We start from the raw sequence: 23796 nt of genomic DNA, 5'->3' as shown, positions 1-23796 counted from the left end.
TGATTGGCTCCATGTAACGGCAGCGAAAATGATATGCCTTTGCAGTGTAATTATCACATTTTAAATTAAACCAAATCTAAAGATTCAATCAGTTGTCAGTGTATAAATTACATCTAGATAAAATTTACATATTTTAATATCTTCATGAAGGTTCAAATGTTAAGTTTTTGTAGAACATTTTCTGAGAGGTGTTGAATCCACTGAATTCCCAATGAAGCTGTTCTCATTTAAATATTTTTGTATTTCTATCGTCAGACAACAGAACAGATATCAAGTAGTAACTGAATCTTCCCATACACGAGTTAAAGACAAGATATATTCGTGTGCGACTCAAAATCAGGAGCAAGTTAAAGATATGCCATGTACACACGTGGACAAAATTGTTGGTACCCCTCAGTTAAAAAAGGAAAAACCCACAATTCTCACTGAAATCACTTGAAACTCACAAAAGTAACAATAAATAAAAATGTATTGAAAATTAAATAATCAAAATCAGTCATTACTTTTGAATTGTTGATTAACATAATTATTTAAAAAAACAAACTAATGAAACAGGCCTGGACAAAAATGATGGTACCTCTATAAAAGATTGAAAACTATCATTTAATTGACATCACAGGTGTTTCCAAACTCATAATCAGTCAGTCTGCCTATTTAAAGGGAGACAAGTAGTCACCCTGCTGTTTGGTGAAAAGGTGTGTACCACACTGAACATGGACAACAGAAAGCGAAGGAGAGAATTGTCCCAGGACATCCGAAAAAAAATTATAGACAAACGTCTTAAAGGTAAAGGCTATAAGACCATCTCTAAACAGCTTGAAGTTCCTGTGACAACAGTGGCTCATATTATTCAGAAGTTCAAGACCCACGGGACAGTAGCCAACCTCCCTGGACGTGGCCGCAAGAGGAAAATTGATGACAAATTGAAGAGACGGATCGTTGGAATTGTATCCAAAGAGCCCAGAGCAACCTCCAAAGAAATTAAAGGTGAACTCCAAGGCCAAGGTACATCAGTGTCAGATCGCACCATTCGTCGTTGTTTGAGCCAAAGTGGACTTCATGGGAGACGACCAAGGAGGACACCACTGCTGAAAAAAACTCATAAAAAAGCGAGACTGGAATTTGCAAAAATGCATGTTGACAAGCCACAAAGCTTCTGGGAGAATGTCCTTTGGACAGATGAGACCAAACTGGAGCTTTTTGGTAAGGCACATCAACTCTATGTTCATAGACTCAAAAACCAAGCATACGAAGAAAAGAACACTGTCCCTACGGTGAAACATGGAGGAGGCTCAGTAATGTTTTGGGGCTGCTTTGCTGCATCTGGCACAGGGTGTCTTGAAAGTGTGCAAGGTACGATGAAATCTGAAGACTATCAAGGCATTCTGGAGAGAAATGTGCTGCCTAGTGTCAGAAAGCTTGGTCTCAGTCGCAGGTCATGGGTCTTCCAACAGGACAGCGATCCAAAACACACAGCCAAAAACACCCAAGAATGGCTGAGAGAAAAGCGTTGGACTATTCTAAAGTGGCCTTCTATGAGCCCAGATCTGAATCCCATTGAACATATGTGGAAGGAGCTGAAACATGCCATTTGGAGAAGACACCCATCAAACCTGAGACAACTGGAGCTGTTTGCTCATGAGGAGTGGGCCAAAATACCTGTTGACAGCTGCAGAACGCTCATTGACAAATACAGAAATCGTTTAATTGCAGCGATTGCCTCAAAAGGTTGTGCAACAAAATATTAAGTTATGGGTACCATCATTTTTGTCCAGCCCTATTTCATTAGTTTGTTTTTTTAAATAATTATGTTAATCAACAATTCAAAAGTGATGGCTGATTTTGATTATTTAATTTTCAATAAATTTTTATTTATTGTTACTTTTGTGAGTTTCAAGTGATTTCAGTGAGAATTGTGGGTTTTTCCTTCTTTAACTGAGGGGTACCAACAATTTTGTCCACGTGTGTAGGTGCAGATCATTTGCCATTTAACCTCCATGTTGTCCTGCAGTTTTAAAATTTAAAGTTTGAAAATGTGGGGAAAAAAAAAAAAGTTTTCACAGTGAAACTTCTCATGTCCACATTTTCAACATTTTTGGGAAATCTTTGAACATTTTTTGGTGGGAAAAAAAGAAACGTTAAAAATGTTTCTTAAGAACATTCACAAAAAAATCAACCAAAATCCAGCGAAATTCGCTGGATTTTGGTTGATTTTTATGTGAATGTTCTTAAAGAAAGTATTAAAAGTTTTACTGGTATATATGTAAGCACTTTAGATATTTTTAGGATATTTTTAGAAGATTTTTACTCATTTTTTGAAAATATTTTCAAGTATTTTCTTGCCAAATTTCAGGTATTCTTTTAAAAATCCAGCTTTTGAGGGAAACTTTTAAGGAATTATTGGAATTTTCTTCCTGAAGGTTTTGCAAATTTTCAGAAATTCAGAGAACTTTTTTTTTTTTTATGAATTTTTGGATACACTATGCCCGTAAATGAAGGCAACAGGAGGGTTAATGTTAAAAAAGAATTCACTGGTGCAAAAGAAAAATGGAAGTGCGCTTTTGTTTGCAGTGTTGTTTGTGTTTACCTGCAGCACTTACAGTATAGTGACATGCAAGCACGAGTCATTTTTAAGTGTGGTGACATGGTGCTTTCTCCTTCCCAGCTGTCTCCATGCTGCTCTCCAACACTGGGCTGATGGAGCAGCTGCAGACAGTCATCTCCTCCTCCTCTGCTCCATCCCTCTCCCCACCAGCCTGTCCTCCTTTGGCCTTGCGGTGCTGCTGCCATCTACTCCTGTCCTCCCTCATTACCTTGCAGCGCGTTCACTCCGCTCAGGTACACGCTACAGCTCAGGTTTTCTCTTATCACAGGTTCAGTGTAGAGCTTCACACAGTCAAGGGCAAGACACGGAACGTACAGTAACAGAGCGTATAGCTTCAGATGTGGACGCAGAATACAAAGCACCAAATGGGTTTGTTTGATACATATCACTGTAAGCTTGTGGTATAAAATAATGCACAATCGTCTTTTGCTCCCTTTGCACACTGCAGGGATAATGCATTCTCACTCGCAACGATTTCGTCCTAATCTTGTCTTACCTCTGATTTCTCTCTCCTTCTTTCTCCCTTGCTTTTCCTTTCACTCTTTCTCCATTATTTAAGGTCCATAAGAGCATCAGCTGGAGTCTGGACACAGCTGTGCAGCGACTTCTTCTTCAGAAAAGAAACACAGACAATCTCCTGCTGGGTAACAAACATGGCATTTTATCGTTCGATTTCTTGAAAAGACTTTGTGTCTTGCGGACAGCAGAAACCAAGGCAGTTCTTGAGCAATGTGGCCACTATGTATGGTTACAGCAAGAACGTGCAACCACAAAATATAGAAGTATACTTGTAGGATCTTCTGTATTTGTGGACAGCTCAAAGTTTTTTCGTTTTTCATTGTCTTTTTGCCCTTTCAGCTATAACCTTACTGTAATTTTATTGTATCTAATTTTATCCTGCCCAAACAGTAGCAAAGACGTTGGAGGTTGTATAAACCAAGATACTTCAATATATGTCAGTCGAATTTGGTTTTAGTTGTGAGTAGTGTCAGGCATCCCCTATTATTGTGACACTGTTTAAAACTTAGAATATTAATTTGAGATGTCCTGATCAAGATTTTTTGCCCCTGATCCTATCCAAGTCATTTATAATTTAGTATCTGTCAATCTGATGCCATTTGCTCAGATAATACACACTGTAGCAGCTGATTGAGCCTCTTACTGTTAAAGCGGAGGACATGGAGGAAGCGATCACTTGGGCGATGGACAGTTCCTTGTTGGTATGAAGGGAGCATTGTGGGGGTTTAGCTAATGACGGGCCACCAAGACAAAAACTCCTGTGACGCTTAATGACATCCATCCGACAGAGCTGCCAGTATAATGTCCACTATGCTCAGTTTGTGTTGTCAAATAATTAACTATTGATTGATATTGCTGCATTTATTAAGAACGTTATTAAAATTGTGTATCCCTAACATCCTGCCACAAATTGTGCTCTCCCTATACAACACCTGTGTGACAGCACATGCAAACATCGGAACAATCAGTTAAAAATTCTTATATCATCCTTGATCCAGATCCTTTAGATTGCATTGGTATATCCCTAATGCTAAGGGGGTGCACCTCATTTAGGCTCATATGTACGCCTACACAGGTAACTGTTTGTCAGAGTTTGATCCTCAGTGGAGGTAAGCAAGCCTCAGGCATGCATTTCACACACTTTCATTATATTAAGTGGCCCACATCCCACTGCAGCACTTGGAGACAGATCATCCCTGCTGGTCCTGTGTCTCTGTCTGTCAGCTGGATAAGTGGCCTGTCAGGGTCGCTGTGATCTATTAGCTGCAGAGGCAGCCTCCGCTCCACTGTCTCTCTTTCTTTCTCTCTCTCTCTTCACTCACTCATCATCCTCTCTATCTGTCTTTCAGTTTTTATCTCCCCACTGCTTTCCAATCTACCGTTATTTTTCCACTCTTCATGTTTCTCCATCGTTTTGCCCTGTCTCTCCTCGCTCTTTTCTGCTGCCACTAATTGAGTCCACTCTTCCTCAGAGAGCTCTAATTTCAGTGTACATGGCGTAAGTGCTATTCAGATAGCTGGCAGCTCTCAGTTTGGAGTCCACAGTGTTTTAGCAGTCCTTTTGACCCCGTCTCTCTCTTTATCTCCATCACTGCTTTGCTCCCTCAGTCTTTCTGAACTTCCTTCAACCCTCTCTCTCACTGCCTCACCCACTTTTTACACTTGGCACCTGCATCTTTAACTTCTTGCTTTCTCTTTCCGTCGCATATCATTTCGAAAATTGCTCTCAGCTCATTTCAACTGTTCCTCTGCCCCTCCTGTGCGCTTCTGTTCCCTCTGCTACTTGATTTTACTGTCTATTTCCATTTCACATTTTCACTTCCCACTCTATATGCTCACATACTCACTCCCTTCTGTCGTGTTGTGAATCTGTTTCTCCTGTGGGCCGCCACATTTGTTTGCCTACTCCTCTTTCACTGGCTCTCCTGTGTGTTGAGCCGTTCCATCATTCTGTTAATTCCCTTTGCCTTTCCAGCCATTTACCAGTCTGCTTTTCTTCCCTCTCGCTCTCATTTTCTCTTTGCAGTAAGCTACTTGAGGTTGCTGCAGGCTCTGCTTGATGCTGACTTTGCATCCGCTCTGGTGTTTGTGAGCGCTGGTCCTGGCTTGGTGGGGGCCAAACCTCTCGGGGTGGAAGACGGTGCTCTGTACCCGCTTGGTTCCAGAGGGGCCCGGTGCCTCTCAACTGCCCTCAGTGGACTTCTTTTGCAGGTACTAGGGGGTACTAATATGTCTATTAGTCCAATTATATTAAAGCCGATTCATTCTTTCCACATCCGTGTGTATGCAAGGGTCCATAAATTTAGTCTGTGCTTACCCTTCTGCAGGCGTCCATATGCAGCCCATAATTTGTACTGGTGTTCTGCAAACTATGTGACTGGAAAAGAAATGTTGCTCAACTGCAGCTTAAGGCAAATGCATGTCAGGAGAAGAGTCTATGCGAGGACGATCTCCATCATCCACACCTTTATAATTCATCATTTAAGCAGCTGCAATTGAAGTCTTCCCTGTCTGATTTTGGAGGTGCTTTGATTTGTAGCTACGTGCTTTCCAGCGACGGCGTGCAAGCACAGTGGGAATTTCTAAATTCTTTATAAACCCTGCGCCATGTCTGCCCACTGTGCTCGGCACACCTCAGGAGCTATCAAGATCAATCTGTAAGCTGCTGCTTTATCCCATAAAAAGTGCAATATCACTGCCAGCCTTTCAGAAACACACACAGAAGCCCCGGGTGTTTTTCATTGTTTAATGTGAGGGGCAATGCAACCACGTGTGTCGCATGTACATCCGCTGACCGCTTTCAAGGTCCACATCAGTAAGCACACAGGGATGTGGAAATCATGAACTGGTCTTCAATTATGTCGTGGGAATCAGTGTAGACTGTTTACACATTCACATTGTGGGGATCTGCCTCCCATCTGGAGACAAAAGCAGTCCCAGTAATGCAAATCATTAAATTCTGAGGTGAGTGTGTGTGTGTGTCTGTGTGTGTGGTTCAGGTATTCCTCATGTTGTGGGGACCTAAATCTGGTAACTCGGTCACATTATGGGGAAAAAAGCATGTCAACATAATGTAAATCATTCAAATTTTAAGATCAAGACATATTTTAAGGTTAGGATTTGACAAGTACTTGGTATGTTTATCCCCATTAAATGAATGTAACTTCAGTATAATGAGCCATGGATGCACGACTGTGTGTGGCCATGTGCATGTGAAAAGCAAACCGAAAAGATTTAGGGAAACATAAATTATTGGAGTGACATTACTGGTTGTATTTGACCGTTAAACTAACAGTTATACAGTAAAATTGTAAATATTGCTACAGATAGTGCTGTTGTTTTTACTGTCGAGTCGTCTTAAGTGCAATATAGATTTTACTTCACAACATGAATGAGTCAACTCCTGGGACTACCACTGCAGCATTGCATTTCCCACAATTCTTGTTTGTAGAAGGCATGAATTAACACAGAACAACCTACAGTAAATTCCTGTGTTGTAATGAAAGGTGGAGTGCTACAGTACCCAATGCGTTGGATTGGTTTGGGAGTAAGCCAGTCCAGGACATTTAATCATAGAATAGTGTCTTAAATTGTGGCCTGGTGAACAGAGGCACATAATTTAAACTAAATGAAGATGCACACCAATACTTTAATACTGGGGTATCAAACTCACCTTTGTTTTCGTGAAAAAAAAGACACAAAACAACAAAAACAAGACCCAAAATGACACAAATAAGACCCAAAGTAGCTAAAATAATAACACAAAATGATAAAAAACCAGACACAAGTTGACAAAAATGAGACTCAAATTGACAAAAGCGAGAAACAAAATGACAAAACGAGACACATATTGACAAAAATGAGACAAAATGAGACACAAAACAACAAAAATGAGACACAAGTTGACAAAAACGAGACAAAATGGCAAAAATGAGACACAAAACGACAGAAATGAGACACAAAACGACAGAAATGAGACAAAAAAATGACAAAAATGAGACAAAATGACAAAAACAAGACTGACAAAAATGACAAAAACCGGCTAAAACGAGACACAAAATGACAATAATGTGACACAAAATAACAAAAACGAGACACAAATGAACCGAAACGAGACAAAATGACAGAAATGAGAAACTAGATGACAAGAACGAGACACTAATGAACAAAAACGAGACACAGATTAACAAAAACGAGACACAAAATGACAAAAATATGAGACAAACAACACACACCAACAACAAAAGAGACACTCTGGAGGGCCGGTTTTGGCCTGTGGGCCGTATGTTTGACACCTCTGCTCTCTATTCTGTAAATCCGCTCTTGTGCATCAAATGCAATAAGAACATCAATATGTAAAGATATGTTCATTCCAAGAATTGAATACAGCAGCATCACAATGACATTATCGGTGTTTGCCTGTCCTCAAATACAGAAACATGAGATCCATTACTTATACAGATGAGGGCATAAATGGTGATACGATTACTGTCAGTCCACCGTTTATTCTGCAAAGGAGGTAACATAACGGTAATCTCTAAAACCTTTACAGCATGACATTGAACCTGCCTTTCACAAACACAGTTGTGTAGAAAATGAGATTCCGATTGATTTCGCAGTTAGCATAATGAAATGCCACACATATCCAGAGCAATTGCATCGGTCTTGGAATTGTTATTACATGTAGCCGGTGTATCGGCTTTGGTTGCTTCCTGCTACAGGCTGAGTCTCACCAGCATTCATTTCACATTAAAAAGGTGAAGCATTTCTTGTGTGAGGTGGCTGAAAGGACAGAACCAATATGGTGCAAAATCTGACTAATGCCAAAAAAGTTTAGGCTAAAGGCAGCAAGTTAACCCTAAACCATAAAGAATCTTTTTTATTACCATCTACTGTGCATCTTTTGGATGAAATTTGTGGAACTATGTGATAATTGCATATTATGCTTGTATTTCTTTTTTATTATCTGCCTATGCTGCAGCAGGGCAGTCTCTGGTTCCACACCAGTAGCACTTCCTCTCTGTAAAAGACTATTGCTGAACTCAGTTTCAGTTCCATGGTTCAGTGCTCTGGAGTCTGCTGTTCGGCAGCTGATATGAGTAACAGTTGCCTACTCCCCTTCTCTTTCCTCTGTTTTGCTCTTTTTCCTCTTGATGCACCGGTTCAGCGGCAGGAGGAAACACTGCAGCACCAGAGTTCCTCTCCTCTTCTGTCCTCTCTTCTTATCTTCTCCTCTCCTCCCCTCTCCTCTCCCCTCCTCTCTTTCCTTCTCACCTCTCTTCTTCTCTCCATTTCTTTCCTTTCCTCTTCTCTCCTCAACTCTCGTCTTTTCTCCTCTTCTTGCCTCCTTTCCCCTCTCCTCTTTTCCCCTCTCCTCTTTTCTCCTCTCCTTTCCTTTCCTTCTCTACTTTTCTTTCATTTCCTTTCCTTCTCTCCTCTCCTCTCCTGTCCTCTCCTCTTTTCTCCTCTCCTCTCCATCTCATTTCCTCTCCTGTCCTCTCCTCCCCACTCCTCCCCTCACCTCTCCTTTCTGTCTCCTCTTGTTTCCTCTCCTCTCCTCCCCCTCCTCCCCTCTTTTCACCTCCTCTCCTCTCCTCTCCTCCCCTTTCCTTTCCTAATCCTTTCCTTTCCTCTCCTCTTATTTTAACATCTCTTTTCATCTCCGTGTCCCCATCTGCCTCCTCTCTTCTGTCCTTGCTCTTACCTCTACCTGTTTCACCTTCCTTGCTCTCTCATTCCTTCCCACTCATCCTCTTGTCTCCTTTCTTCTGCCACCTCCTCCTCTCTGCCTATGGATTAAGGTGCAACTCTCCACTGTTGTCTATATATCTGCCTGCCCTACTTCAGTATTTTTGGACACTACATAGTGCTCGCTGTCAGCCCCGCCACTGTGGGAGACGCATGCATTATTAAAACCTCACTCAGCTGCCCTATTCGGTGTTCCCTTGTTCTCCCTTTTGTTTCTGGCTGCATCTCTGTCCATGTGTCTGTGTGTATATATGCAAGTTCCCATTCCCCCTGCGTCCTTTCTGTTGTGTTTGTTCCAATTTTTGCCAAGTGAGAGCAGATGTGCGCGTCACATTCCTGTGGTTCCCATGATTTTTAATGATAGAACACTTTAGGGCTGGAAGATATTTTTTCTTCTCCCTTTTTTGTGTACTTGAATTCCTCTCTCATGTTTTTGCTCACCGCGTCTCTTTCTTCTCAGAAGCACGAGTTGCTGTTGAGAGCCTCTGTCAACTGTCTAAGTTCCCTGCTGGGCTTCCTTCAGAGGAAGAGTCCCACCACAGGTACCAAATAGAGAAGCGGGGAAAGAGCGAGTGTGCACAATCTATACGTGCACACAAAGGCAGAGAAGCAGAATTACAAATGTAAACATTACAGGGAGGGATGAAAGAGAGTTTGTGTGCAGGTATTGCAAATGTTTGATAAAGGCAGTGGTGGAAAGCAACTCAGCAGATTTACTCCTAAGTATAATTTTGAGGCATTAATACTTGAGTATTTTTGTTTTCTGCTAATTGGCTCCACTTATTTTAACTCAACTGCATTTCTATTAGTTGGTGTATCTTTTCTGATTTCATAATTATTGATAATACAAAAAATCTAACCGACTAATAAATTATTGTTTATTATTTATGTACTTATCTATACATCCTATATCAAAAACAAAAGACAATTTGTTTCAGGCTCATAGTTTCATTTTTTTTTTGTTTTTGTGCTGGCCAATTTGCAGAGCTTTTAATAATAATGGGTAATAATAATAACATATTATTGAATTTTGCTTGTAAAAGAGTATTTTACCACTGTGATATTCACACTTTTACTTAAATAAAATAATAGTCAGTACTTGCATCCACTTTATCTTATCTCATATCCTCTGGCTCTCAAACGTGTTTCTTCTGTTCTGTATATTGTGATGCTTTTGCTTTTTGTACGTACTTAGACATTAACTAGTTTCAGTTATTGCACCAGAAAGAATACAGTTAAATATTTTTTTAGATCGCTCAAAATTAGATATCCTACCGTTAATTTTTTCCCCCTTGGATTTGTTGTGTGTCTGTGTTTGTTTTAGCCAAAAGCGTGGTGTGTCAACCATGGAGTCGATTTCTCCTCCACTGCCTGCTCAGCTCAGGAGAGAACTGCCTACTTCACCCTGCCATTCTCAGACTCATCGCCCTTGTGAGACCACACACACACACACACACACACACACACACACACACACAAGAATAATTTCTCGGGCATGCTCCTGAGTAGTAATAAATATTTGATGCTAAAAGTATGAAAACTTAATGAAGGTAGTAAAAACACAAAAGTATTTCAATCAGCGTGAATGCCGTGTTAAGCAGGCAGACACAATACAACCCAGTAACATGGTAAAAAAATAAAATAAAATTAGGACTGCATTTTCTGTTGTCAGCTGTGGTTCTTCATTTTATTATTCTCTGAGGGCATGGGAGGAAATAGTGGGATCAGGTGGACGTACTAGTCAGCTGTTACCCTGTTAGTCTACAATATAGGGATCAACGTGAGTGTATGTATCATTCCCACATTACAAAAGAAGAGAAATGAATCTGCTGCAAAGTTTTTAGACACTAAAGATGTTAAGGTTCTTGTCTCTTGAGGGGGAATCAGAGAAATCAGTCCTTAATTCAGAGCCCTGATCTCATTATTGTCGAGGCAGAGGATTATATGAGCACACAGACCCCGGCAGAACTGCGTCAGGTACTCAGAGTTGCATGAAAAACCAACCTGCCAAGTACCTGTTTTGGCTACCAGCTATTCTGGACCCAAACGCAGAACACAGAGTCAGTTGCATTGTTTTAAGAGGTTTATTGCAAACTCGTCTTTGTGATGGAGATAAACAGAGTGTGGAGACGAGGAGGGTGTTGCAGGTGTGGGAATTTCAAAGTGCGTGGTGCCCGAAGCCCGGCGATGCTGTGCGTGTTGCGGAACTTTGTGGGTGGCTGACTGAGAGTTTTCGAGATGGAGGTGGTGAATGTGGCATCATGCTGGGCGAGTTTGATACCAGGAGCAAGCTGGTAAGGAGACAACAGGGGGATGCTAGAACCCGGTGGTACATAGAAGTTGCAGGTTGGACAGGAGCAAACATGAGGAAGACATTACTACATTTTTTTAAATCAATGCATTTCCACGGGAGAAAGCGGAGCAACTTGGTGAGAAATTGCGTGACGAACCGGTGTATGTCAAGTGGGAACGAACTGGCACATGCACACACAAAAAAGTGGACAAATGTGCACAAACAAAAGGCAAAATGGAGATAGAGAAACAGTGGGAACACAAGGAATGTGGAACAAATAATGAGACTATAATTATAGCTTGAAAAATGATGCACAAGTACACTGAGGGGAATTTGTGCTGTTATAAAGGGAAATAAAGCTGAAACCACACTGATTAGATTTTTCTTCTCACCGAACATTGAATCAAGTTATTTGATGAATAAAACTATTCATGGCATTTTTTTTTAATAATTCACACTTTTAGTGCCTAAAATATCAAATTACTTCACAGCCTTGTATCTGTTCTCTTCTTCTTTTTAGGTCCTTTACAATCTTCAGTCTGATTTTCCTGTGTCTGATAATAACTGCATCTCTGCGGCATTGTGTGTTGTAGAACAGAACATGCTCTGCTTGCTGAAACTTTAATACAACTCACCTGCAAAATGATGTATTAAAGAGCAAATATTGGATATATTGTGAAATTATTGAATGGGCAGCAAATGATTCAGAAGTGGCATTGGGAACATTTAAGGATAGAATGAAAATGGGAGTCCTAATAGTTTCCAATACAGGCAAGGGATAATAGAAATTGAAATACTAGACTTGGAAAAAATAATTGGACAGAAGAGACCAGATTATATTTGGCACTCGGCAAAGTTTGAATTAAATATCATTCTGAGAAGGGTAAAGTTTTCTGTGTTTAGATGCAGGCAAAAATAAGAAAATCACTCGGAGAACGCAGTACTCCACCAAGGCTGCTCAGAGTCATTGCATCATTTTCAACGGATGAAATCTTTACTAAAAAATTATCTTGCGGTGAGCGCAGGCATGTGTTATGCATGTGTACGTTATTGTACGGACACAAAATCACATGACCTAAATATGTAGTGGGCAACGGGAACACCCTCACAGTTTAGTCAATTGTATAAGTCCCGATAAGTGCGCAGCAGTTGGTTTTTAGTAGGATCGATCTTGTGATCGTCAGCAGGCAGCTGCCACAGTGTTCACTTGTCATAGTTACAGTGACACCATGCCGCTATCTCACAATACAAAAATCTTTCAACAAATCCCTGGATCCATGCTATAAGCTGCATCACTGCCAAAATCTGATCAGTTGGTCGCTGTGTCATTTCTGACCTTCCCTGAAAATTTCATCCAAATCCGTTAGTCTGTTTTGGAGTAATGTTGCGCACAGACAGACAAACAGATGGACAAACGTACGCCTGTCATCACATAACTCCACCATGTTCCTTGGCAGAGTAACTATGAACAGAGGAAATGAGCAGCAAGGCAGAGGGAAGAAACAGCAAATCCAGACTTCCATCCTGACAATACAGAAGGATGGTATTGAGTTTGTGATATATTTAATAGTACAAAACCTCTTTTAGATCATTCAGTCACAGACTATACACATCTTAGGATACTTGGAATAGTGAAGAGTTCTTATTTATGACTAGATTGCCAGGATTATCTGAACCAGCGACACAGGCCTTAAGGGGAAACATCACCTGAGGGGACATCAAACGAGAATTTAACGTTTTTGGTGCTGGGAAGTCTCTAGAGGAATGCGTTCCCCACAGATTTTTATAAAGCGTTCTCAAATTTTTGGGCTCCAAGGCTTTTCACTGCCTTTCAAGATGCTTTCCACAGTGATTCATAAGAAGGGTAAACAGCGGCAGTTGTGTGACAGTTGCAATGGTTGATGAAAAAAACTTTGACTAAGGTATGATGCGCCTGCCTGCGATAATTCATCTTTTTCAGGTGAGATCCATCAAGACTCGGATGTCAGCGGAATCAGCAATTAATCTACATAGGCTGTAATGTCTTGCACAACAAATAAGAAACAATGCTGAAACCTTAGCGGCTTACTCTCCGAATGCAGGGAAAGCATTCACTAGAGTTGAGTGAGAGTATATATTTGCAACTCTTGAGATTGGTAGCTTATATATTACAAAAAGGCCTAAGGGCGTCTGTCCTCCCAAATGGGAATATCTCTATCCCTTTTAAACTTTTTACGCATTATCATATAAGCTTGCACCTTCTCTCCTCTGATGTTGACTCTGACACTCAGACCTCTAGCATTAGCCATTAGGGGTCACATCAATATTAGAGAAATAGCTTAAGGGCCAAACACAAGGCCATTTTATACATGGATGATGCTTTGCTGCTGTCAAACAACCCAGAAACCACAGTGCCACAGATTTCATCTTTGATTGGTACTTTGTTGTGATTGGTGATTTAGATCTGGCGTCTCTGTGATGCTGTGGGTGGCATTTATCTGCCGTGGTTTGCCTTCATTTGTCCTCTTAGAGGGAAAGGTCATTGCAAATCAATACAGAGTTGTTCTGAGTGATCACTTTTGTCCTGTGGTGAAGCATTTCTTTGCTAATGGGAGTGGCCACTTTCTAGATGACGACGTCCTCATCCAGAGGTCACAGAATAGTTTGATGAAAGTGATTAGAATTATATGCTGTGCCTGTGCTGGCACCAGAACTCAACACCGTCATCATCAGAACACCAAATGAGGGAAGAATGTTGTTCATGTCTAGAAGAGTTGAGTCAATGCCAAGGAGCAGTGAAGAGAGCCACAAGGAGCAGTGAAGAGAGCCACAAGTAGCTTTTTATTGGTGTGTAAGAAGCCAGAGACCTTGGAGAACCCGTCTTAACACAAGCTTTTCTTTGTCAGATAAGAGGGGATACACCCAATAGAAAACCTGTGTTTGCATTTGCTAACGAAAACAGTAGCTGAAGAAACGCCATCCAGATCTGTCACATAAATCCCTGTCACACTATAGAGTCATCAATATGATACAGTTATCATTTGAGAACTCTATCGGTGGGAAAACAGGGTACAAGCAGGAACGATGTAATTGGAAGACCTTGTGGGCGGGAACCGTGTACTCTCTTTTGAACAGCTTGTGTTGAAATATAATATACCAAATCAATATTTCTGAAGGTTGTTCAGATAGGGAGTTATAATGCAACAGTAGATACAAAGAGAAATCTTGTTCTTGTACCTTGCATTTTAAAATTACAGTGATCATTTTTTGGAACCTCACAGGGAGGTTATTTATGTTTCATAACTTGCTTAGAAAGCACCAATCCCTGTGAGTGTCACACTCACTGGGGAAAAAGGACTTTGAAAGTGTCTTCATAGGGAAGCTTGGAGGAAAGTGGTAAAATCTTTTTACTTCACAGCCCGGAACATGCAAACACCTAATCTTTTAGAATACTAAAAAGGAATCATTGGATCCAATCAAAAATGTTGAGGTCGAAGCTCAGAAAGGATGATAGTTGTTGTAGATTCTGTAAAAACACACATACTGGGAATGCATTTCAGTGTGAATCCAACATTATAAATATTGATTAATTTACCATCCTCTCAGCAGTTTTCCTGGATTAAGCTATCTCATTATGGGAAGCAGAACAGTGATGATGCCGTAGAAGTCAACAAGAACAAGCTAGTTCTAAAGAATAGGAAGATGGACTGGCTAGGATGGTGTCTTTTGAGAATCTTATCCACAGTCAAAAATGATCTAAAGAGAATAAATGGAGTCCATATTTCAGAGCATATGTAGGCATTGCATAGTTATCTATTTTGATGGATAAACACAATGTGGGGGGGTGATAGTCTGTCGTACTGATGCTAGACACTTCATCAATTCAGTAAAATGTCTTTTAGTTTCACTTTAATGCATTAGATGCAAAATGCCACGAATAAACATAGCAAAAGAGCAAAGTTCCATGAATAAACTCCAAGCATGCTCCCTGTCTGGTTCAGAAACAGCAGGTCTTAACCCTCCTGTTGTCCTCATTTACGGGCACCAAAAAATATTCTTTCCTTGTTTCCAAATCCAAAAATTCAGCAAAAAAAATCCCCAAATTTCAGAAAATTTACAAAACCTTCAGGAAGAAAATTCCAATAATTCCTTAAAAATTTCCCTTAAAAGTTTTATTTTATATGAAGTCCGCCAAATTTGGCAAGAAAATTCTTGTAAATATTACCAAAAAATGAGTAAAAATCTGATTACTTGTACATTAGTAAAACTTCTAAGATTTTCTTCTTCTGAATGTTCTTAAGAAACACTTTTAACATTTCTTTTCTTCCACCAAAAAATGTTCAAAGATTTCGCAAAAATGTTGAAAATGTGGACATCAGAAGTTTCGTGGTGAAAACGTATTTTTTAAACAGGACGACACGAAGGTTACGGTAATAATGATTCCTCTTTGCTGCTCGACTGAAATAGAACATTTTATCGTGATAGACTTTGCAGCTGTATTGCCCAGATCTAGTTGAACATACCCTCAAACACTGAAAAAGAAATGAAGAAATTCCATCAATAAAAAGTCTGCATTTACAAGAGTTGTGCGTCTTGTGTCCACCTATCCGCGCATCTGTTTGTGCTCCCTGCAGCTACTGCAGGACAGCAGTACAACGGTGCTGTGGGAGCCTGACCTGCTTCAGGTGATGGAGGCGGTGGAGAGGAGGGGGGTGAAGGAACTGAGCCAGGAAGCAGCGCAGGCCCTCAGGCTGCTTCTGACACAGGTAAACACACATGTACACCCTCACACACGCAGATGAATTAATGTAGGACACAGTTTTCACAGCGAATAACCCACAAGTTACCTGAGAGTATCTTCGTGTTTTCGCTGATACACAGTTCATTATTAATTAGGCTCCTGTCATGTTTTTATCGCTGTGAAATTTTATTTGCTGTGAAGGAAGAGCAGCACAGGCAGGGAATAAGCAGACAGCAAGGCAAAAGGCGCACGAGGAAGACCGAGTTTGATTTTACGAATAGAATACCAGCATGTTACACAGCAACAGCAAAATGCCCATTATATCCATTAATTCTCTGCATGGGACAGAAGACTGCACAGCTTATTCCAGCTAATCTATGACCATAGTTTCAAAAAGAGACAAAATGTAACTCTGGGATCTGTGATCAGTGGCGAACAGTTTGCAATAAAAGCGCAAAACTGATCATCACAACTCCCAGCAGCTGCCAGACGATTAAAGAAAAGGTACAAGAAAGCCTTTCTGAATTCGTCAAATCACTGTAATAGTCATCAAACATTCTAACGTTAATGCCGCCTTAACATCTGTGTCCTTTTAAGTTCATCTCTGGTGGCTGATTAAGCACCTAACAACTCTGGAGTGTCCTAATTACATGTTTAGAAGCGCTTTTCTATTGAATGAATGCTTTTATGTCTTTAAATGCCTTACATGTAAATCTGCACCATTTCCTCCTTTAAAATGTGCAGATTTATGAAATCCCTGCATCTCTGTTTTCTCTATTTGCTGCAGCTCAGCACACCAGCTCACCTATGGCTCTAATCAAACACTGCACTGAACACTCTGCACTGAACGGGGGTGTGGTTGTAACACTGGAGTAATTTAGTCAGACACAATGCTCAGCCGTGGCGTTTTTTCACTCAAAATATGTCCTCCAGCATATAAAGACACCGTATGGACATGTCATCCTTGTAAAAACTTGATTTTTACTAGAAGGGGTCCTAAAAAATGACACTTTAAGCTCCAATATTTTAGGTCTGGATCCATGGAGGGTAATGGGTGGAGAAAGGAGAGAGGAAATGTGAAGAGGAATACGAGGTGAAGGGAAACAGGAAAGAAACTGAGGAAGATAAGCCAGAATAGTCATGTAAATACTCCTTTCATCACGGCTAATATATTGGAAATGCTCAGCTGTGGCAGTGACTGCTTATTGTGCTCATGATATATATAAAAAGCCACCCTGTGGACATTTTAACAATATAAAAAAACCTTGATTTTCACTGGAGTAGGTCTCGGAGAAAAAGCTAAGAATAAAGCGAGTCCTGGATTTACTCCTGACATGGAAGTTTAAGGTGAGAAATGCAACATCAGGAATAACCACAGCACACATTCAGACCTTCAAGGAATAAATGTGTAACTGCAGTCAGAGCTGCCAAGTCACGATCCTATTTAAATGTACTACTAGCTGCTGGAAGCTAGTCGAATTCTGTGAGAATTAATTCATCTCCTCCATATCTCATGGTATTGAAAGTGATCAACGTAAAGCTTTAAGTCAGAAACATATCTGGTGTTTCTTTCGGGACACATTTCGTTGCTGCTGGTCATTTGTTTGACGGTGATTGTGCTCGGTGTATTACAAATACAAACCGGATGCATCCGGGCTCGATACTCTGGAGAAGTGACAGAATGATGGCACATACTGCAGCGTCTAGTGCAGTGTGTTCCAGGGAATCATGAACTGTGTGAGTGAATGTGTCTACTTGTGTGTGTTTGTGTGTGTGTCTGTGCGTTTATGGGCTGTGTATGCACTCCGAATGCACTATATACGTATGCGGGTTTCTGAAGGCATCGAGGCAGCTTAGGGAAGGCAGGGTTCAGTGTCACATACTTCTCTTAAAAGTCTCAGAACAGTGTCATCTCTGCCGTTCCAATCTGTCACACACACACTCGCGCACACTCAGCTTCACAGTTTTCAGAGGTTTTGTTTGTCTGCCTTTGGACTAAAGTGAGATCTCAGTTCATGAGGAAGTTCTTGTATCATATCACTGTTTTTCTTCTGGTTTTCCCACCTTGAGTCCCGGCATAAGCGTCAACAAATGAGCACACATGAACCCCCTGTGTTTGCATTCTGTGTTCACATTTTAGCTCGTTGTTGCTGCCATTCTAAGCCCTACCTTTTTGCACATGCTTGTCTTCTAGTCTCTAGATGATCCAATGGCCCGTGGTCAGAGTTTGCACAGGGTTTCTGCCGGGCATTAAAAATCATTAATAGTCTTTGAATTGATTTTGTCTTGATGATGTCATGTTGTGTGGGTGTGTGAGTCTGTGTGTGTGTGCATGTGCGCTTGCGTGGGTGTGTGCATGTGAATGGCTGTCTTTATGTAGGGAGGGTGGAGAGTTGGGTTTTTTTATTTCTATTTTTGATTGTATTTATTTATTGCCTTCTCTGTTTTTAATTCTTGTGAAGCACTTTGTGTTGTTCTGCATGAAATTGCTATACAAATAAATAAAGTTTAAAGTTTGATTTTGTGAAAATTAAGGCCTTAAATGGCATTAAAAATCATTAAATTCGATTCTCAGTGGCACTAAAAATTCTTTCTGCAGTTTTCAAGAAAAACATTTGAAAATAATATAATAATATGCAATTCTACACTGCAGTTCATCAGATATGTGCATCTGGATAAACATGCTGAAGCACTGCGATAACTGTTCCAGCCCGTTGGGTACCAGCAGGCTGGACCAGGTGGAGGAGAGCTGGGAAATGGGGAAATGCCAATTCCAGCAAAAATGGCTGGAAAACGTGGCATTCAGAGAATGACTACAGCCTGTGTACGGTCAGGGGTGGTTTCTGGATTCATAAACAGTGAAATTTAGGGACAGTTTTCATATAAAAATCATCTTTTGCAAAAAACCAAACCTGTGTAATTTGTTGAGTTCATGGTCGTGGCATTAAATTTTTACAGTATAGCATTAAAATGGCATTAAAAACCATTAAATTGACTGACTGATTTCTGCAGAAACCCTATTGCAGGAAGCTGCTGCATCTCGCAGTGCACATGATGAAGAAAATAGCACATTTTGCTCCAGATACTTTCTAATGTCACTCCTTCATGGTTATCCACAGTTCTTTTATCTTTTTTTATGTGCTGCTGTCTGTGTGATCATCTCTTATCTTTTGTTGCCACATCTTGGCTTTCTGCAACTGTTTGCAACACTCCTTGATTCATTTACTCTTTGTCCTTTGTTGTCTTACTCTCTGTTACTGATTAGCAACCATACAAAAATGAACCACTATTCACCCTTTTATTTACATACGGCGTCACCTCCCTAATCTCTGACCATCCCTATAAAACGTGGGCTCTCCAAATGTTCGTGGCCGGTTTACCTTCACAGACTCATGCTCTGTGTTGGTAAGCCCACCGTGTGCCAAACTACCAACAAACACCCAACTACAGCAAACGTCGAAGGACTAAGAGGGAAATTTCTTCAACACATACTCAGTTAGTTTGTCATAAAGAAGAGTCCCTTTAAGAATTTCTAGTGACTTATAATATCACCTCCAGTCTAAAAGGACTCTGTCACCTTCACTCTTGCATACACAGTGCAGTAGTTCACTTGCTCTCTTTTTCTATTTCACCGTCGATTCCTTTGCTTCCTCCCTCCTTTCTTTTCCTCTTCAAATTGTTCTCACCCCACTAACTCCGCTTCATTCACCTCTGTCTCCCCTATTGCTCTTTTCAATTACTGAACAGCGTGGGAACCCTTTTTTTTATTCTGCTCTCTCCTTCAATCATCTCTTCCTCAAAATGCCATCCTCTTGCTGGATGAGGAATGCCAAATAGTTTTTTTAAAATTTTTTCGGTTAAATCGACAGTATATGATCACTTGAAGTCCTCAGATTTTATTACATCTGAAGGTGCAGGCTTGCTGCTGTTCAATTAAAAGTAGCTTTTGTCAGAGTAGTATGTGTGAGCATGGACAGTGTGGGAATCCAGCTGACTGATCTTCACAAGTCTGATGCATTGAAGTAGACATTAGCCATTCTGTCTGAACCTTCTGTCTTTACAATCACTTCCAATCCGCAGCAGTTCACGTAAAATGGTGCAAGATCTCTGTCATCACTGTTGTCTTCAACTTAGCTGTTTATTGCAGCGGTGCAGTAAATAGCAGTGTTTGCAATTATGAAAAAGAAGACATGATGAGAATATAGGAAATTTGTGCTAATTGGAGTCCACCTGCAGCAAAGTGAAGATCAAGACTTTTCTGGGATTAATTAACTTTCCACCTCATCTTTTTCAGCGTGCCAGAGGTGGTAGAAAACCATTGTGACCATTGACCTATAACTTCTTTGTGTCGCTTTTATTATGACCTATTGTCCTTTTATTGAAACCTGTTGTCCTTTTATTACCGCCCGGCAAAACTGCGTTTTCCGGAAGGTATTGTTTTCAGCTGCATGGTCTTGCTTGCTTGCTTGTTTGTCTGTAACAATTTGGTTTCTGCGCGATAACTCGATAAAATATTGATGTAGCCTCACCATATTTGGTACACAGGTGTACCATAATAAGACACAGGTCAAGTTCACATTTGGTGACCGTGACCTCATTTTCAAGGTCACAGGGGTCATCTTTGTCGCCGGGCGGTCCGAGTTTGTTTATTGTTTTATTGTATGTTTCACTGTTATGTTTGCTTTGTGTACTTTTTCCAGTGTGCTTTTATTGTGACTTAGTGTCCTATGCGTCACTGTTATGTCTTTTTTTCTTTTTAAATAGGGACTGCTGATGTAAATTAGCATTGTTGCTATAAACCGGCATTTTTACATACATTGCTGTATAGAGAGGCGTTCATTAATGTGCACTGTCCCTGCCAAATAAATAAACATACATGGTGTCCAAATGAACCCTGTTCAAGACCTCCATTGTGGATGTGACTGCACAAAGCGGTGGAATGTCAGGTTTAAAAAAAAAAAAAAGACTTGCAAAGCACGACAAGCTTGGGAGACTCAGGATTCAGCAATGGCTGCAGTGGCAGAAGTGAAACTTGTGACGTGAGAGATGTAGTAAGAAGGCTGATGACTGGTTTCCCTGAGGGATTCTGTGGGAGATGTTTCAGAGCAGGATGCCAGCATCTCTCATGTGTGCTGTTGGGTCGCTGTACACTCACAGAAATCCTCATTAAGTCGGACTTGTTCAGCATGAGCGTCAGACTTCACCAAGGCTACACCTTGTCCTACCTGCTGTTCATTATTTCCATGGATGGAATCTCAAGGCGTCACTGCGGTGAGAAGGGCATCGAGCATGTGGATTGGGAAGACACTGTTCCCAGTGGAGTAAGATGCAGCTGGAATGCAGATCAGCAGCTCCATATCTACTCTTCTAGGTTCTCTCCTACAAAATGGTTGCATGCTTACTTCAGGTGAAGAAGAGTCTACCTCAAGTGGATGAGTTGTTCACAAGTGGTAGGAAAGAGGATCATAGATTGGGTCCAGTTCTGCAGTCATGTGATCGCTGTAATGGAGCCGAGCCACAAGACAAGACTTTCAATTTACGAGTCAGTCTACATCCTTACCTTCACCTATGATCATAAACTTTAGGTAGTGACCTAAAAAACGAACAAGGCTGCAAATGTAAACAATAAATTTGACTGAGGATCCCTAAAGAGGAGCTGGAGAAAGTTTCTGTAAACGGGGAGGCCTGGGCGTGTCTGCTTCCCCTCTTGTTACAATACACTACAATAAATCAGTGCTGGGGGATCGATAATGGTTGGATCGTAACAATGATTGTGCAGCTTCCAAATATATTGTGTTAATTTGGTTCCAATAGTGCTGGGGGGTTTTTAAAGTTTCACTCAAACATTCTGTTGCCCCTGAATTCATCTTCAGACCGTCTGTTATATTTTAATAAAGCAGACTGAGAGTACGTAATGTTCATTTGAACAAGCAGATTCAGAGTTTTCAACTCACTGTAAAGATAGAGCAATCCTGGAATCTCAAAGATACTTGACCTTTTATCAGTCTGTGGTGTGTCCCAATGAACAAGTTTGAAGAGCAGACCTTCTCACAGTAACACTGCTCATAGCTACAGGAGATGCTCTGCAAACTTTGAACTTTTGAAAAGTTTTCCAAGAGTTTTGTGTCCTTGTTGATGCTTCCAGCAATGGTTCACTGTTTGTTGTTGCCTCAACTATATAAGGGTGCATTTTCAGTATATCTCTGCTGCTTAGGAAGCCTTTATACACATTTTTTTGTGTACTATACATGTTTATGATGAAATGCTATGTATTTTGTTTGTTTGTATTCATAGTTTTCAGAAAATGCTATTAAGAAAAGCAGAAAGACTTCTTTTGTCTGATTCCGACATTTAATTATTGCTTTTGTTTTGTCCTCCTTTAGGTTTTGTCTTGTCTTCCCCTGCTTTGCTGCCTATTTATTACCCTTCAGTCCAAAACTGGCACTATGTCAGGTGTTCCTTCTCCCCTGTCATTTCTATATTTTTCTCGTCTCCCTTTTACCTCAACAAATTAAAACCCATCCTCTTCTTTTGTTTCTTCAGATCCAGAGCAGTGTTCTGCTACCCACAGAGGAGCATAAGCAGAGAGTGGAGAACATGATGGAGGCGCTCGGACCGCAGATGCCCGTTGTGAACTGCAGCCCCGGTCTATCCAGCAGCCTCCTGTATCCCTTAAGTGAAACACACTCAGAACTTTCACATTTTCCACAGCTCACAGCCTGCAAAAAAAACAAACAAAAAAAAACCCAGCATGCCTCTGTAAGTAATGAGTGCTGTGAAAGCACATGTACAGTAAATGCACACATTCTCTTTGCACACCATAAAAGATATCCACACTGCATTTCATACATCAGCAGCGTATCTTCATTGATTTTCTCTGGCAATTCACTGAGTGTCTGTGTTGCGCCTTTCACTTTGAAAGTGTGTTCAAGAACTCGGGGTCTACTGTACGTCAGTACTTGAAGGCTCAGTGCATCTATCATGCTGATTGATGCTCCCGCACACACAGACATGCTAACTTTCTCTCCTCCTTCCTCTAATCCACCAACACACTTTCATATATTTATTCTATGTGTTCATTTGGTATTAGCTTTATTGATTAATGTTACATTAAAACTCTCTAGTTGTATATTTTTAGCTAAGAGGAGCTGAGAAGATCGTTCAATACAAAACATAATGCGCTCATGTTCAGTAAACACACTCCATGTATTCAAGTGCAACTAATGGCTTCTGTTCCAATTGTTTCTTTCAGATCTATAAATATATACATTCTCTTTCTCTCGCACACAAACACATTCACTTCTGCTGTTCTTTCTCACTTTGCTGCTCCTTAACGCTTGCCTTCAGACGTGCTGGTGATGTGTCCATCTGTCTCTCTGATTTTACCCTGAAATCAGTCTGATGTTCTGGTTAACTGATGCATATGATTTAGTAATTATCACATTGTCACTGGCAATTGTTTTAATGTTCATTGACACAATGTACTTGCTGTGATTTACCATTCTCCTCTAAAAGATGCACATCCTCCTTAAGGTTTAGTGTCACAGTGAAATAATTTACCAAATGTATTTGTGAAAGTAGTTTATTTACAGCAGACTTAAAGGAAAGATACATTTTTTTGAACGATTAAAAATCTGATTAAAAAGTCATTTGTGCCTGTTCACAGAGAGACATCTATAATTTTGTGTACACGGGTGTTATTTTTTAAAATAGTAGTTCGAAGAATGAAGATACACAGACACTCAAAGGGGTGGGGTGGCAGCAAGTTGCTTTTTTTGGAACTAAATAATATTTTTAAATGATTCTAAATAGTATTTCTGCCTTAATTTTGACCCAAAAATAAAAACCATGGTTCACATTTACAATAAAACCCTTCAAATTACACTCAAAAAGGGCCGCTGTGCTCCAAGC

General features: G+C 40.5%; 1 protein-coding gene across 1 annotated transcript in view; it reads left to right on the top strand.

The window, feature by feature from the left end:
* Nucleotides 1–23565, top strand: part of LOC110965853 (meiosis inhibitor protein 1) — a 74149-nt gene extending 50584 nt beyond the window's left edge. Inside the window, 9 exon segments of the mRNA XM_051941485.1 lie at nt 2666–2838; nt 3165–3249; nt 4200–4233; nt 4855–5335; nt 9333–9414; nt 10197–10303; nt 15779–15910; nt 22429–22550; nt 23233–23565. Coding sequence (XP_051797445.1) covers nt 2666–2838; nt 3165–3249; nt 4200–4233; nt 4855–5335; nt 9333–9414; nt 10197–10303; nt 15779–15910; nt 22429–22550; nt 23233–23287 — 1271 coding nt within the window. The 3' untranslated portion in view covers nt 23288–23565.
* The last annotated feature ends 231 nt before the right edge of the window (nt 23566–23796 follow it).

The sequence above is a fragment of the Acanthochromis polyacanthus genome, chromosome 21, assembly GCF_021347895.1.
Source record: "Acanthochromis polyacanthus isolate Apoly-LR-REF ecotype Palm Island chromosome 21, KAUST_Apoly_ChrSc, whole genome shotgun sequence".
NCBI classification, from domain to species: Eukaryota; Metazoa; Chordata; class Actinopteri; family Pomacentridae; genus Acanthochromis; species Acanthochromis polyacanthus.
The sequence above is the reverse complement of the archived record's forward strand: the minus strand, read 5'-3'. Positions and strand labels throughout refer to the sequence as shown.